The following is a 15800-nucleotide window of genomic DNA, read 5'->3' on the forward strand; positions in this document are numbered from 1 at the left end:
GAGAGAGACAGAGAGAGAGAGAGACAGAGAGAGAGAGAGACAGAGAGAGAGTGTCATTGCCTTGCCTTTTTCAGCCTGCATTTCTTGGTCAGGGCCCCTTTCCTCCAGCTTCAAAGAAAGCTGTCGCATCTTTCCGACTAATCTTCCATAGTCACATCTCCCTCCAACTGATAATAGCTGGGAAAGGTTCTCTGCTTTTAAGGACTCAGCTGTTTAAGCTGGGACACTGGGTAATCCAGGACCATCTCCCCATCTCAGGGTCCTTGACTTTAACCACATCCACAAAGCCCCTCCTGCTCTGGGAGGTAACACATCCGGGGGTTCCAGACGTGGGCAGCTTTGCGGCCATTATTCTGCCCATCACACCAGACCCGACACCTCGTTTCTTCTCCCTACTCTACTTGCCCCACACTCAGTGGCTCAGCTGATCCATGGGAGCCCTTGGGCATCCTTCCCACTTTGGGGGGCAGGAAGGGAGGCTCAGCTGAGGGTGCTCCGTCAGGGCTGAGTTGGGTGGGCTGTGAAGTGAAAAAGTAAGGGATGCAGCCCACCTCAGAGCCGAAACACGGGGTGCCTGTCAGAGAACCGGATTTCACTCTGAAATGAAGAGAAACGGATAGGTGGCTTTACCCTACAGCTGTTTTCTGATGTTGGTATCCTGGGGCTGATTACAAAGTTCAAAAGAACCTGTGCAATTCTGTTCCATTTATACTGAAATCAGGGATAAAAACAAAATCCTATGGAAGGTCCAGCGGGCATTTAGCCCCTGTGGATCCAGGTGGCAGCTAAAACGTGAGCGGCTTCTCTTCCTTATTCTGTTTGCTAGACTTCACCTACCAGCGACTTGCTCTGGCCATGCTTTCGTCTGGCCTCTTAATGTTCCTGTTGGTCGTAAGCGCAATCACGAGCATGTTGGCTGTTTAACTGTAAATTAGAACATGTGTGCAAGATGGGGGCTTGAGCCTTGGCTTTGTCTTCAGCCGTGTCTCTGTCCTCAGTCTGGTGGAAAGCCTCCATTATCAGGAGCTTTCTTGGCAGAGGAGCAAAATCTTGAAGTCAATTTGGTTTGACATTTTAGGGATTAACCCAGGATTTAACATCTCTCCTCTCCCCAGTGGTCATGCATTTAGCTGTGTGTTCTTAGGGAAGTCACTCAACCTCTCTGCGTCTGTGTCATACGCTGCGTCTCTTACTGGAGGTGCGTGATGACTGTGGAAGGAACGCTGTGGTTGCTGAAAGGTTAATGCGGGCCTGGGCTCCGAGCCTCTGCAGGTGCGGGTGGGGGGATGTGGTAGAGGGAGCATGCTGGCACCACGGGGGCTGAGGGGCTCCCCCTGGTCCGGACCAGAATTAGGAGCCCAGCCAGGGCAAGGGGGAAGTTACAGAGGAGCAGAAACCACGAGCCTGGCAGGGGATGACGCTGTCCACTGAGGAGAGAACGGACTGGACAAGCAGAGAGACGAGGAGATGCAGGGAAAGGACGAGGGAGGGAATGACCAAGACTTGCCAGTCCTGTGACATCACTCTCCCTTCACCTGCCTGCCTGGGTTGGTTTTCTGTTTCCCACATCCAAAATATCTTTGTGTAGGATGCTTACTGATCAGGATACAGAACGAGCATTTTGTACATCAGGTCATTTTTATCCTTCTCGTATTTTTTATTTCTTATTTGCCTTCTGTTTCCTGTTAATAGTATGAGTCTTCTAAATTCCAAATTTAAAAGTCTAAGTTCTGCCTCAGCTCTAAGGAAAACCAAGGGAAGGAATCTTCTGGGGGGAGTCTCCCATGTGGACCCACGGCAGCGGTGACAGAGGGGAGAGGCCTGAGAGCAGGAGAAATTCTGAGCTCGAGAGTCCTCCAACCTTGGCCAGCTCCTTTCCAACCCCAGTCTCACCTTGAGTGCTCGTTCTTGCCAAGGTGGTCATTTCTTGTAGAGCCTTGTCTCCTCATTGTAACACGAGGAGGTGGAACCAGGAGCTTTCTAAGGCCCCATTGCTCTGTGATTCTGAGAGAGCAGGGCTGATTCCCTGTGGTTGTGAGCTGGGCACTAGAATCCGGTGAGAACCCAAAGTACCAGTAGAGGAATCAGTTCCCAGCCAGCCAAGCACTGGAAAGCCCTTTTCCAGAAACACTGGCCCCATGTCTGCATCGACCTCTGCCCCCATACCCTTTCCTACCCCACCCCCTGCCCTCTCTCGCACTAAGACCATTTGCTGAAGAAAGGCTGGATGGGAGCCACCCAGGTGGCTGAAATGAAAGCAACTTCAGCTGAGTGTGTGGATTTCCCCTTCAGCCTCATCACACCTTCCTAATGCCTCTCTCCAGCTGATTTTGTTCCCCACATTCCCCTGACGGATGTGTAACCTCTGTGCAGCCATCATTTCATTGCTGATCATTTACCCACCTAATCAGAACCTGAGGCTGGAAGGGAGAGGATGCTCACCCAGCATGTTCACCCAACGTTCATTGATTGGATGTCTTCTGAGTACAGAGCCAGTCGCTGAATTACAGAACAACAGGGCTGGCAGAGCCCTAATAAATCATCTGGTCCGACCGGCCTGTACTGTAGAGATGGCAGCTCTTACATGGAGAGGTTAGGTGACTTGCTTAGGGTCACACAGCGGAGCTGAGGCTAGAATTCAAGACGTCCTGTCACCAGTTCATTGTGCTTTCCACTCCACCCCGTGGCCGAAGGAGGGTGAAGATGACTGATCGGTTTGTATGAGCATAAAGTAAAGGAAAACAGACACATTTCCCTTAAGGGCTTTAAATGAATAAGGACCCTAGATGGAAAAAAAGATGAATAGGGAAGGCATTTTTAGAAAGTGACATTGGAAAGCATGGAGGTAAACGCTTCCCTGTAAATGGTGATGACATTAGGGACACGTGAGAGAAAATGTCTTTTTGAGGGGAAGGGGTCTTTATTGAATTGTTTCCTTCCCTGCTACATTTGTTCTTTAATCCATGTTCCCATCAGCACACAACACAACGCTCCTGCCGTTCTTCTTTTCCTTGACGTATTTGCCACCTGATTTTCATATTCGCCTATAAACCTTGGCACACACAGCTTCTAAAGCAGCTATTTTGAATGCAAGGTGACATACCGAGCTCTGAACCCCCCAGTAAAACTGACCGGGAACATCTGGCACTAAAACGCTCACATTTCCTCCCCAGAGAAGGCTGCTATTCATCTGCTAACTTTAAAAAGTAACACAGGAATGAAAATAGGTTGACATCTTGAAAACAAGAAAACAATGACCCAAACCACGTATTTTCCTATTTCACGTTAAAATCCTCCAGCACATCCGACGCTGAGAATTAACATGTGTAGCAATTGGTTATTTTCATATATTGGGCTCTGACTATATATAAGTGCCACTTAGCTATCTTCCTTCACAGAAATAGAAGATAGTGCTAAATACGTCATTGGAATTTAATTCTAAAAATACATTATAGGTGCTTATGAAAATAAAGCATTTTATTTCTTTGGACATCTCAAAACTAAATGTTCTAGTGTCTGTGACATAACAACCTCGGTTGAAACGCTGTTCTGGGATGTCCCCGGGAAACATTTGCAGGGACCAGAGACGGCCCCAGATGTTGTCAGGTGTGCGTTTTTTACTTTTCAGACTGTGGCTTCTGAGCAAAAGGTACCAAGGCCTAGGTTAGTGTCCAAGGCCGAGGCTAAGCTGCAGATCTGGGAGAAGGACGGGCGGGTTGTGCCCGAGATCCTTTGTGGAAAGTGAGACAGTTATCCTGCCCTTAATGGCTCTTGATCAAAAGCCCACCTGTTATTTGAGATTTGTGCTTTGTTTACACTTTTGATTGCCTGTTTTCAGTTGATATCTGTATATCTGCTTTAGCGAGAAATCTACTACATCTGAAATAAGATTGACTTATTATCCCCAATGAGAGAAAAGTTGAGACTGGATGATAGTATGCGCCCTCAATTTCTACCCTATGTAGAATAGTAAAGTGAACTGGGGACAGTCACCTGGGCGAGTGCTGGGGGCCATCCCTTCCCCCCCACCCCAGTCCTCCCCATTGCCGGGTGAGCTTTCCCAGTACCAGTGTAGAGGCCTAAGGTTGTCCGGAGAAAGTTGAACCTAGAGCACCATGTTTTCTGGGCATCCCACCTATAGGTGGAGCACAGGAGCCCCTCAAACAAATACTCTAATAGGGTTGAAAGGGGGCCAACCTTGATGAGGAAACTGACTGTGAGAGAGGTGAAGGCCTAGCCCAAGGCCATGCAGCTTGTTATTGGCTGAGCAAAAACTTGAACTCGGCTCTCTTAATTCCCAAACATGTTCTCTCTACCAGTCAGGAGTGCAAATGCCATTTACTTTCAAGTGTGGATTAACTTGTCCCTCCTTCTGGAAGCCTCAGATTTCTTCAGCGGCATCTGGATTGCTTCGGTTTCTTTCATTTACATTTGTATCAGGGAAGAGGATGAGTCTGCTGTGCTCTAGGATGTGTCGGTATTTTTTTCTGGCACAAAATTAAGCATGGGGCATCCCTTGATTTCTGAATTCAGAGCAGCACTTACCCATACTGAACAACACCCATCAGTGGACCAGCAGGGCCAATGTCAAGAGCTTGGGCAACGTCGGCCAGGAACTGCTTCTGGATTCGGAATCGACGTTTGCCAATGCTTGCGCTCCCATCAATTAAAAATGACAAGTCCACTTTGCAGCCTAAGGAATGGAAAGGGACTCTGTTATTCTGCTCCTCTCTCATTGCATTCAATGCTCACTCCCCGCTTCCTCCACCAGAGCCCCCTGAGATGCCAATGAAAAGAAAGTTAAAAAAATAAGTAGCAAGATGCAAGGTATACTTATTTATTTATATCCATAACTGATTTTCACCAGGCACCAAGGTCCTGGACACTGGGCTGGTACTTATTTCCATGACTGTTGTAGAAGTCTCTGTATCAGCCACAGTTACAGACTTCAGAAGCAGGGACCTCCCAGTCAAGTCTAAGAAGGCCCTCAGAATGGTCTCCTAGTTCAGACCATATAAGTGCAGACCCCCAGATGCAGGCATTCACCCAGACTGAGTCCCTGGAGCTTATGGTCTTTTACTCTCATCCTAACTTTTTAGAATTGTGTGTTGGCTCTCTATAAAGGTGGGAAGAATCTGCAGGGCCAGTGCTGAGGGGAGGGCAGGAAGTGTAGATTGAGAAATGGATACTTATCTTATCCTTCACTTCCCTGGGTGGGGCAACCATAGAAATTATCCACCTGTATCGACAGATGCCTGTTCTTATTTGTAGCTACCTTAGATTTTTGCCCCTTCTTTTAGTTGTAATAAATACTAGGACCGCTCTGGTTAGGATCTTGGGACCTCTGCAAGTAGATGAAGGTTAGGATGAAGGCGGGGCGATGGTGGGGCTGCAAGCTGGTTCAAACTTTCAAACGCTGAAAGGAATTGATGGAAAGCCACGTAAGCAAGTAGAGGTCGGTGTCTTTTTTATTTATTTATTTTTGGCTGCGTTGGGTCTTCGGTTGCTGCACGTGGGCTTTCTCTAGTTGCGGCGAGCGGGGGCTGCTCTTCATTGCAGTGCACGGGCTTCTCATTGCGGTGGCTTCTCTTGTCGCAGAGCATGGGCTCTAGGCGCGCGGGCTTCAGTAGTTGTGGCTCGCGGGCTCTAGAGCGCAGGCTCAGTAGCTGTGGCGCAAGGGCTTAGTTGCTCCGAGGCATGTGGGATCTTCCCAGACCAGGGCTTGAACCCGTGTCCCCTGCATTGGCAGGCGGATTCTTAACCACTGCGCCACCAGGGAAGTCCAAGTTGGTGTCTTCTTTGCTCTCGACTGAAATTATATCATCTCAGGATGATAAAACTGATTATTCGATGCTGATCAGAAGTTTCTTATTGAGAGCTATATAGTCCCTTGATTAAGAAAAAATGAGGAATGAGTTCTTTTAACAACTGCAATTTGGGAGACAAAAATATTTCAAAGCAGAGTTCCGTGGGTGAAAAAGAGAGACAGTAAAATTAGAAGTTTCTGGACTGGAGTGTCCAGGAGGACACGGGGGCCAGCTCTGCCCTGTGTGGGAAGGATGCAGCTGTCCAGACCAGCCTGGATCTCTAAGCTGCCACACAATCGCCCATGAGGCTGCTCTCGACTTCTGTTCTCTGCATTGTGTTGCTTCCATGGGACTGGGGTCCTCCCATTCCCCAAAAGGAGAAGCTCCGTGGCAGGGAGGGATATATATTTTTAATGAAAGCAAGAAATGAACATGAGTTGATACAGTTTTAAGCAGAATTGATGAGAAATATTTAGTAAAGAGTGATGCTACAGAGTGGGCAGGTTAAGGGAAAAAGTTCTGAGAACTTGCTTTATTCTGTTGCTGTGGTGCATGGCAATCAAAACCAGAGGAGAAGTAGGTGATGACAGGGGCCTCTCTGGGCCTGGCTGACTCGCTCCATCTGGAATCAGTGCCTCGGCTCACTAGGGACCTCGCAAGCTTTTAGACCCTGTGTGCCTGGATGGTCAGGGCCTGCCGTCTCTTCCTGTTCAGCTGGCTTCCCCTGTCCTTTGCTGACCCCAAACTGTCTATGCTCAAGCATGCTCCTCGAGATGAAGATTGGAAGAAGCAAATAAAATCAAGGAGCGGAGTTTAGAGATGCCACTAAAGCCTGGGCTAAAGCAAAAGAGAAGCAGAACTGCTCTATGGCTTGGCAGGTTCCCCACACAGGGCCAACCCTCTCTTTCCTATGTCTGGGCTTGCGATGTGAATTGCCGCCAGCAGGTGGCAGTGGTGCTCTTTAGGGCTTGCCGCCCACTGGCACCTATGCTGGAAATGTGGACGGACTCCCAGGCTCCACCCTGACCTATAAAATCAGATCTCAGTTTAGCAAGATCCCCAGGTGATTCCTATGCACGTTAAAGTTTGAGAAGCACCCCTGAGGAGAGGTTTTCCTTCAGATGTCAGCAGATTATAGTTCAATATGCCTTTTTAAATGAAAACCTTTTTTTAAAAAAATAACAATTACAGTAAGGGCCACAGGGGATTTTCTTTTTAAATGAAGAAGCGTACATGTTTTGTAGCACCTATGTTAGTTCTTCCTAGACCATTTTTTCTCCTTATTTTTAAAAAATTAATTTATTTTTGGCTGCGTTGGGTTTTCGTTGCTGCGCGTGGGCTTTCTCTTGTTGTGGCGAGCAGGGGCTACTCTTTGTTGTGGTGCGTGGGCTTCTCATTGCGGTGGCTTCCCTTGTTGCGCAGCACGGGCTCTAGGCACACGGGCTTCGGTAGTTGTGGCACACGGGCTTGGTAGTTGTGGCGCACGGGCTTAGCTGTTCCACGGCCTGTGGGATCTTCCCAGACCAGGGCTCGAACCCGTGTCCCCTGCACTGGTAGGCGGATTCTTAACCATTGTGCCAGCAGGGAAGTCCCTCTCCTTATTTCTTACATCTTGAACTGTGTTTTAAGGAGGTTTTAAGGAGGTGAGGTGTTTCTCTGTTTCCTCTGTTCTCTTCACTCATGTTTTAATGACAGTGGCTCCTGCTCAGGGCATGTGCTCACTGAGACCCTGGTGGCTTTCTCATACAGACATGAAAACATGCTGATGTGAAGATGACAACAGCAATACGAAAGGACAGTACTGGGTTATGAAATGTCCAGCATGAGCAATTTATTACGGTCACTGAGGTTGCAGCAGGAGGAAGAAAAGGTAAGACAGAGTGTCTACAGTTATCAATCTACCAATTTTCTTAATTGCTTTGGTTTTCTTCAACATGATACAAGTTTATAGATTAATGCTTTTTGTTGGCCAGTATATTAGGCCAGTGTTTCTTAACCCTGGATAAGTATCAGAGTTGCTTATGCAGCTTCAATAAATAAAGATGCCTGGGAATCACTCCAGGTGGTGTTTCTCAAGTGTTAGCATGCAAAGGAATTGCTTGATTCAGTAGACCCGGCCGGGGTGGGGGGGTGGGAGTCTGAGATTTTGCATTTCTAACAAGCTCCCAGGTGATGCCAATGCTGTTGGTGCTCAGACCACACTTTGAGTAGCAAGATCTAGGGAGAGACTGATTCAGTAGGTATGAGGCAGGAATTGGTATCTTTCATTTTTAAAAATGTCTTCAGGTGGGACTTCCCTGGTGGTCCAGTGGTTAAGACTTCGCTTTCCAATGCAGGGGTTGAGGGTTTGATCCCTGGTCGGGAAGCTAAGATCCCACATGCCTTGCGGCCAAAAAACCAAAACATAAAACCGTAACAGTATTGCAACAAATTCAATAAAGACTTTAAAAATGGTCCACGCCAAAAAAAATGTTAAAAAAAAATGTCTTCAGGTGATTCTCACCCAGAGGTGAGTTGAGACTCACAGCCCATTGGTGGCTGACTTGTTGCAACTTTCTGGGAGAATTTGCAGGTGCTCTCCTTGGCTTGCAACACACAGCTCCCTCCTGGTTTTCCTCTTTTTCTCTGGTCCCTTCTTTCTGGTATCCTCAGGTGGCTTCTCTTCCACTGAGTTAGTCTTAAAGGTCTTCAGGTTTAAGTCGTCTGTTTCTTTTTACTCTATCCTGTCTCCCTAGGTCACATTTTCTGTTCTGACAGCTTTGGCTTTGAACTATGGCTCATCATTTTCCAACTCTAAATTTCTGGCTGGGCTGTCCTTTCAGAATGTCAGATCTGGGTAGTTAACTCTCTGCTAGACCAAACGTCTTACAGAAGATGATAGATGTAAACACTCTCCTGCCCCAATGTGCTCGGTCCCCAGTGGTCCTCATGGCAGCACCATTTGCCCTAGTTGTCCAAATCATCTTTAACGGCTCCCTCTCTTGCGCTTCTACCTCTAACCCTCTAGATTCTTCCTTCTCTATCTCTTGAATTTGCCCATTTCTCTCCATTTATGCTTCCCTCTCTGAGCTCTGTGTACCATCATCTCCGCTGGACCACTGTCCTCACTGGCAAGCGAGTCTCCTCCTTTCATCCTCCTTGTCTCCCCACCCCACCCCACTCTGTTGCCATAGCGATGTTTTAAACATCTGATCCTCTCCCCCTCTTGCACATAGATAGTGTAAATCCTTCAAAAGTTTCCCTTTCCCCTTAGAACAAAGTGACAGAAGAGAGGAGATAAATAGATCCAGGGTAGGAGAGAGGCGGGTTAGGGTGGGAGTGAGTGGGGAGAGGGGAGAGAGAGCAGATCAGATGTCAAAGCCACTATGGGTTTCTAGTTGTCAATTAACTTACTTGGATCTCCCTGGGATACTGGCTCCAAAGACTGTGTGCTTAATTCTTTTTTTGGAGCAAATCCTGGAAAGAGCAGTAAAACTTTTGGTGACTTACAAGAACAGGAAGCATCTGGCCTCACCCCAGGGATGGGGACAAAATGGATATTCACACTCAGCTCAGGGGGCTTGGCTTACTAAGTGTGCTCTTCTCCATAACACCCCCATCTTAAGAGAGAAGAATGAATGCTTACCGACAGCCTACTAGAGACACAGTACTCCCCTGGGTGCTTACAGGCATTTGAAGTCAGGAGACTTGAGATTGGTCCCCTACTGCCCGTTAGGAGACAGCCATAGTCTCCTTATCTGAAAGCATTAAGCACTTTGCCAGTGTAAATTATCCCTCTGTAAAATTCTGAAAATCTTGAGGTCAGGGCGCGTGTCTCACTCATCACGTGAACCTTTCCTGTGGTCCTCAATCAACATTCAGTGACTGAGTTGATGAACAAAGATGAGTGAGACCGAGGACAGTCTAATGGGGGTTGGGTGTAGACTGGAGGGGAAGAGATGAGATACAAGCAACTCAAATGAGAGGGTCTATAATGCTTCCCTTCCCCTCCAGCAGTCTGAGACCAGAGTACAGATGCAAAAGGGTTTAGGGCTTTGAGAGGGGGTGTATGTGAGTTGAATTTCAGCCTCACGGGTCTTCTTTAGAGCTGTTTACCTGGGAGCCAAGTTCACAAATATATCATATAAGGAAATAAAGACAATAAATACGAGTCTTTTTAGGCTTGGTAAGGCCAATGAGTTTCTTGGGCAGAGTGAAACTTGCAGCACCAACCAGAAGTGAGTCTCCCCGTTTCTGGGATGCTGGGTAGCGCCCACTGAGAGTCTCCCGCAGTGGAGGAAGGTGCTAAGGGCTCTGCTCGCTCCTGGCTGGGGTGAGCTTTCTCCTGGCTTGTTAGTTTTTCCAGTTTGCAAAGCACATGAGTTCATCTTCCCATTAGAGGTCAGCTTGCTCATCCCACTTCCTCACATCATTTAAAAAATTCACGAATGGCATTTCTCATCCAGGAGCTCTGGGAGGGGAAGAAATACATGCCCAGAGGCCAGAGTCCTTTCCTCCATCTCCCCCCAACCCCAACCCACCAGCAAAATCTGCCCTTGAACCGAGAGTCAGAAGGCTGCATTTGCTGTTGGAGTTTCAAACGCTTAACGCAGTAAACAGGGAACAACATTCATTCATGTGAAGGGAAAACCCGAATCCCACTTGCAAAGAAGGAAGAAGAAACAGAAGGAAGTCAAAGTGTGCTCCCAGACGGAGTGAGGGTTTAACCCATTTTGGGGGCCTGGAACTCACTCCCTTCTGCTTTTTTGTCTTCACATTTCCTTCCCTCTTAGTGATCCAGTCTTGTCCCTTACCCAGGCCTCCCTGTAGGAGCTTCGGTGGGCCCTTCTCATGGTCAGCAGACCCTAATGTCGGAGGTGACACTGTTGGAAAGCCTTCTCTAGCTGAGCTTAGTCTCTGTGCCACCTGCTGTATGAATCTTGATCTAGTCACGGCCAGGAGAAGGGGCTGCATAATTACCTGCATCTAGAAGCACCGATCCAGGTTTCCACAATTCAGGTTCCCCTGCTTTTCAAAATTAAAAAGAAACAAACTCATTACTTAGATGAAACCGGCAGAAGCTCTCAAGTGAACTGCCAGTATGATAATGTTTTCTAACTGTGGCAGAAAGTTCAGTAAAGAAGCAGGAGACCAGACTTTGGGATGAAGCAACCTGAAATCTGTGGGATTTTCTCATTTAAAGCTCTTAAAGCCAAAGACGAAAACATCTTTACTCTTTTCTTCCTTTCCCTATGCACCAAGAATCACGGAATAATAGGAATCCTGGAATTCAAGGGGACCTAAAAGCTCATTCCATTTGAACCAACCTCCTAACCTGCTTCAATAACATCTCTACCTAAGCGAGTGGCTGGCTGGTGCTTGGATCCCTCCAGAGACAGGGAACTCATTACATTTGCAACTAAAGTAGTGCATTTCTTCTTGGACTATTGAGACTTTGAGAAGACTTTTCATTGTATCAATATGAAATCTTTATCCATCCATCCGTCCATCCATCCACCCATCTACCCGTCACACTCAATAAGCACCCAGAATATGCCCAGCATCATTCTGGGTACGTTTGCCTTACCCATCTGTTTGTGTTTCTTTCCTTGGAACCACACAGAACAAATCTGGCCCCTTCAGGGAGCAGGCAGTACACTCATTTCCTGAGGCTCTGCTTCTCATGGTGTGCCTCAAGCAGAATAGAGCAAAGTGGCACCTGGCATCCTATCTGTTTAACGTCCTTCACCACGAACCTGTGCTGAGGAAGTGGCAGCGGTGGTCGGGAAGGGGAGATTCTTACCCAATCCCCCTGATCTCTTTTGGAGAATTATGGCTGGGAGGGGCTCAGAGGCCCTAATGGCTGTTTCTCTCCCTCTCCCATTCCCTCCCCTCTCTCCTTGCCTTTAGCTCTCAAGGCTGAGAGCATAACAGACTGTTTCATTTCTTAAAGGCCATCAGCTTTCCAGCACACTGCAATTATTAACACACTCAAGTGAAGTGATATTTTCCTTTGCATGATTAAAAGATGCCAGGCTATTTTGAAAGATAGTCTGTGTTCTTGCAGGTTCTGGGTTAATGGTGAGAACTGAGTTTAATTTGGCTCAGCCGTTAACCAGGTGTAGGACCTTGCGCAAGTCACATGCCCTCGATGAACCTCAGTTCCTTTTTGAGTAACATTAGCAGTTTGGGTGGGATGATCTCCAAACTCAAAATATTTATGACGTATATGTTTAAACATTCAGCTTCTTTAACCTCATTACTCTATCGCCACCTACTGGTAAAAATATGCGCTTTGCCCTTTTCCTTAAAAAAAGGTGCTGGTGATGTCTCAGTTTTTGCCCTAGGCTTTCAGCACCCTTGTATGTGAGGAAAGATTAGAATGCTGGAGGCTCTATTACTTTGGCAGGAGATAAACAGTTCTCTGACATGAGGGATTTTCAAGCCTCTTACTCCTGTCCTGGAGGCCTGTCCTTCCTTCCATGACACTTCCATTTGTTTGGGACAAGTTTGAACCAAATCGCTTTCATCCAAAAGCCAAAGGCTGAAAAAATATTTGAACAGCTCAGACTTGGTGTTTTGGGATTTGGTAGTAATGAGAAGTAGATTTGTGAGAACATTTGTGTTCTGGTGTTGAGGTCTGAGGGCGTGGTGTGGGGAAAACAAGTCAGAAGACCCGTCCTGAGTCTACCAAAACACTAGCTGGGGGTCTGGGGGGCTAGCCTACCTTCTCTGATCTCCGGTTTTCTCCTGCGTAAAGCCGAGCTCATAAGGACTTCTCCTGCCCTGCCTCACATGAGGGTAAATGTGTGTAAAATCACTCTGAAAAGTGTAAAAGGTGCTCGTAAAAAAACAGCTAATTATTTCTGTGATAATCCTGGCTCGGTCATCTTCTAGATACAGTCAGTGTCTAAGAGAGGTATTGATTTTGAACATGCACTGACCAAGCTCCTTCTGAGCATTAAGTCACAATAACCCTGTGGGTCAGGTACAGCTATGATCCCACTTTACGGGTGAGGAAACCGAGGCACAGCGAGTGGCAGAGCAGAATGTTAAGCCCAGGCAGGCAGGCTCCACCTGCACGTAATCACCACCTGTTTATCACACGGGAGGCGTCATGGTCGCTTCAGCATCTCAGGGTACTGGGTGAGGCCACAGAAAAGCTAGGCCTGGAACTACACCTGTAACGCACACGAAGCGTGAGGGCCCAGAACATTCCTGTTTTAAGATCCGTGACGACCTTTGCACTGGTTACAGCTCCTTCTATTCCCTGCACATCTGGAAGTCACCAGCCCGGGACCCAAGCGGGAGCCCCCTAAGGGAGGCCCTTAGGGCTCTCAAATTTTATGGGGCAGAAGCACAGGTGACCCTTTAGCCCCCCGGCTTCTCCCCGGTGACTCCCAGTGCAGTTTTTAGGAGGAGGTGGTCGTCTGAGAGACAGCAGCCTCTGGAGCCAGGGGACTCTGCACACCTCCCTTCCGGGGCCTGGCTTCATGCCCCGAGGGCTGCACATTTCCCTTGGAGAACTTCCTCTGGCTGCGGTGAGATGGGGGCACTCGGAGAGCAGCTGCAGCTGTGCCAAAGGAGCCTCGTGCCTGCGGCCCGACACACAAGGGCTGTCAGAGAAGGCCGAGGACAGTCAGAGGTCCTGGGCATGGGCTGTCACGCCGGCAATGCGTCAGCAGTCCCGGGTTAACAGGTGGGTTCCCTCCAAAGCTCCGTGTGGAATATTTGTTTGGCAGCCTCTTCTCATGGAAACAACATCAACTCCACCGTTAGGTTTCCAGGCCAGTGAAGCTTAGCTGATCAAACAGAGCTCATGGTACCGTGAAGCCAGGCAGCAACAGGATGGTTCCAAGGAAAAGTCCCCGAGTTTAGCTTCAGTCACTCCAGTCCCGTCTCAGAGGATCCCGGAAGGAGGGGCGGGGGTCTGCCTATGGGGGCTGGAGGAGGCCCCAGAATTCTAGAATCTGAAAATATCTGAGTCATCTTTGTAGTTCTAACAGCACAGTGTCTGACATATAGTACGCTCAGTAAATTTTTTTTAAATTAAAGAACAGTTCCCCTGCAGTGGAAGTGGTGGCTTACATTGGGGACGTGTCAAGTTACACCTGTGGGCAGAAAGCATAGTGGGAGGAGGAAGCAGGAATCACTCTGGGTCATAAGTTCAGTGTCCCGTGGAGGAGAGGATGAAATATTGAGGCCGACGACAACATCATTAGGTCCATACATAGCTGCCTGGGTCTGTTAATGGTTTGCCCTAAACACAGATGGGATATTTAATGGGGCTCATGAAATTCTGTCCCATGTGATGTAATTTTATCAGTGACTGGAAGGGAGATAGGTGGCATGCTAATCAATTTGGTGGATGACAGAGAAGCTGGAAGATGGTTAGTATATTCAATGACAGAATTAAGATTCAGGAAGACTACAGGATTGGGGTGACCTGCTTCTGTAGAAATACCTGGGAAAAGACCCTGGGAGCTTGAGTGATTGCCAGTTCAGTAGGAGATGAGCTGATGATGAGACAGAACCCCCCCCACAAGGAACTTGGGGTGTTTTCATGGAACCAGAGTATTTAGGGCGAGAGGCAGTTCCCCGGGCACAGCCCTTGAGGCATCGTGTCCTGCTCTGTGTGCTCTGTTCCCAGTCACTGACAGACTGTGGTTTAGCTCGAGGGTGTGATGCTGAGTCACGTAAGGACCTGTTGGAGGGATGAGAGAAATTTCTCCCAGAAAAGATGAGACATAACGGAGGACATGGAGGCTACTTTCATATATTTGAAAGGCTCGCAAATTTGTGCCCTTAAAAATATTGAAGACCCCCAAAGAGCCTCTGTTTGTGTTGGCTACATCTACTGATTTTTCTCATATTAGAAATTAAAGGGCTTCCCTGGTGGCACAGTGGTTAAGAATCCGCCTGCCAATGCAGGGGACACGGGTTCGAGCCCTGGTCCGGGAAGATCCCACATGCTGCAGAGCAACTAAGCCCGTGTGCCACAACTACTGAGCCTGTGCTCCTGAGCCTGTAAGCCACAACTACTGAAGCCCGTGTGCCACAACTACTGAAGCCTGCATGCCTAGAGCCTGTGCTCCACAACAATAGAAGCCACTGCAATGAGAAGCCCTCTCACTGCAACAAAGAATAGCCCCCACTCGCTGCAACTAGAGAAAGCCCGCGCACAGCAACGGAAGACCCAACGCAGCCAATTAAATAAATAAATAAATAAATAAATAAATAAATAAATTAAATAAATCTTAAAAAAAAATTAAAACTGTGCATCCTCTCATCTGAAACAGAGTATTAACTATCCATCTATTTTACTATTTATTCACTTAAAAACAACAATAGACCTATCCTAACATTTTTTATGAAAAATGCCTTCTGAAACAAAAGCATTCAGTGAGAAGAGTGGCACATTTCTTCAGTGTCTGACGTAATAGAAGGCAGCTAGAATCTGATGTCAGTTCCTGCAGTCAATCTGTGGTGAAATCTCGTTTTTGTTGAAGGGTATGAAGAAAATCTGGCCTCACACAGTTCTGTACGCAGAGAAGTGAGGGCCTCACAGAAGGCCTGAAAGCAGGTCCCCGGACCACACTTTGAGAAGTAGTAGTTTAGAAAAATTAGGAGCAGCAGGCTTAAGTTCTAGATAGTATGTCTAACAATGGGACTGGGAAGTTATCCTACACAGGGCAAAAGTCTCTGTCACGCCATAAGGGATGCATTTGTTTGGTGGGAAATTAGATCAGAGGCCCTTTATACAATTCTTTCCAATTCTACGATCTGCTGATCTTCTAGCTGAGGAATTGGGTGACTTGTCTGAAATGCATGATTATGTGGGAAGTGAGAGCCTGTCGAAGAGTAGCTAAGACCCCGCCTGCGAGTTCTCCCCAGCCTGCGGGAGCAAGTGTGGGGCTTCGCCACTGTCCAGGCCTGTGTGGCGTGGGGGAGGAGGGGCCCCAAGGCAGGGGCACGCGGGGGTCCGCGGGAGGGTCTGAGGTGCTCAAAGCAAAG

General features: G+C 47.8%; 1 protein-coding gene across 1 annotated transcript in view; it reads right to left on the reverse strand.

Moving 5' to 3' along the window:
- VIT (vitrin) overlaps positions 1–15800 on the reverse strand; it is a 123686-nt gene that overhangs the window by 23470 nt on the left and 84416 nt on the right. The window contains exons 9-11 of the mRNA XM_029232148.1: positions 10767–10811; positions 9201–9263; positions 4546–4693 (exon numbers count right to left, since the gene is read on the reverse strand). Of these exons, the coding sequence (XP_029087981.1) occupies positions 4546–4693; positions 9201–9263; positions 10767–10811 (256 nt within the window). The remainder of the gene's footprint in view (positions 1–4545; positions 4694–9200; positions 9264–10766; positions 10812–15800) is intronic.

This window comes from Monodon monoceros, unplaced genomic scaffold (assembly GCF_005190385.1).
Source record: "Monodon monoceros isolate NGI ecotype Baffin Bay Population unplaced genomic scaffold, NGI_Narwhal_1 Super_Scaffold_19, whole genome shotgun sequence".
Taxonomy (NCBI): Eukaryota; Metazoa; Chordata; class Mammalia; order Artiodactyla; family Monodontidae; genus Monodon; species Monodon monoceros.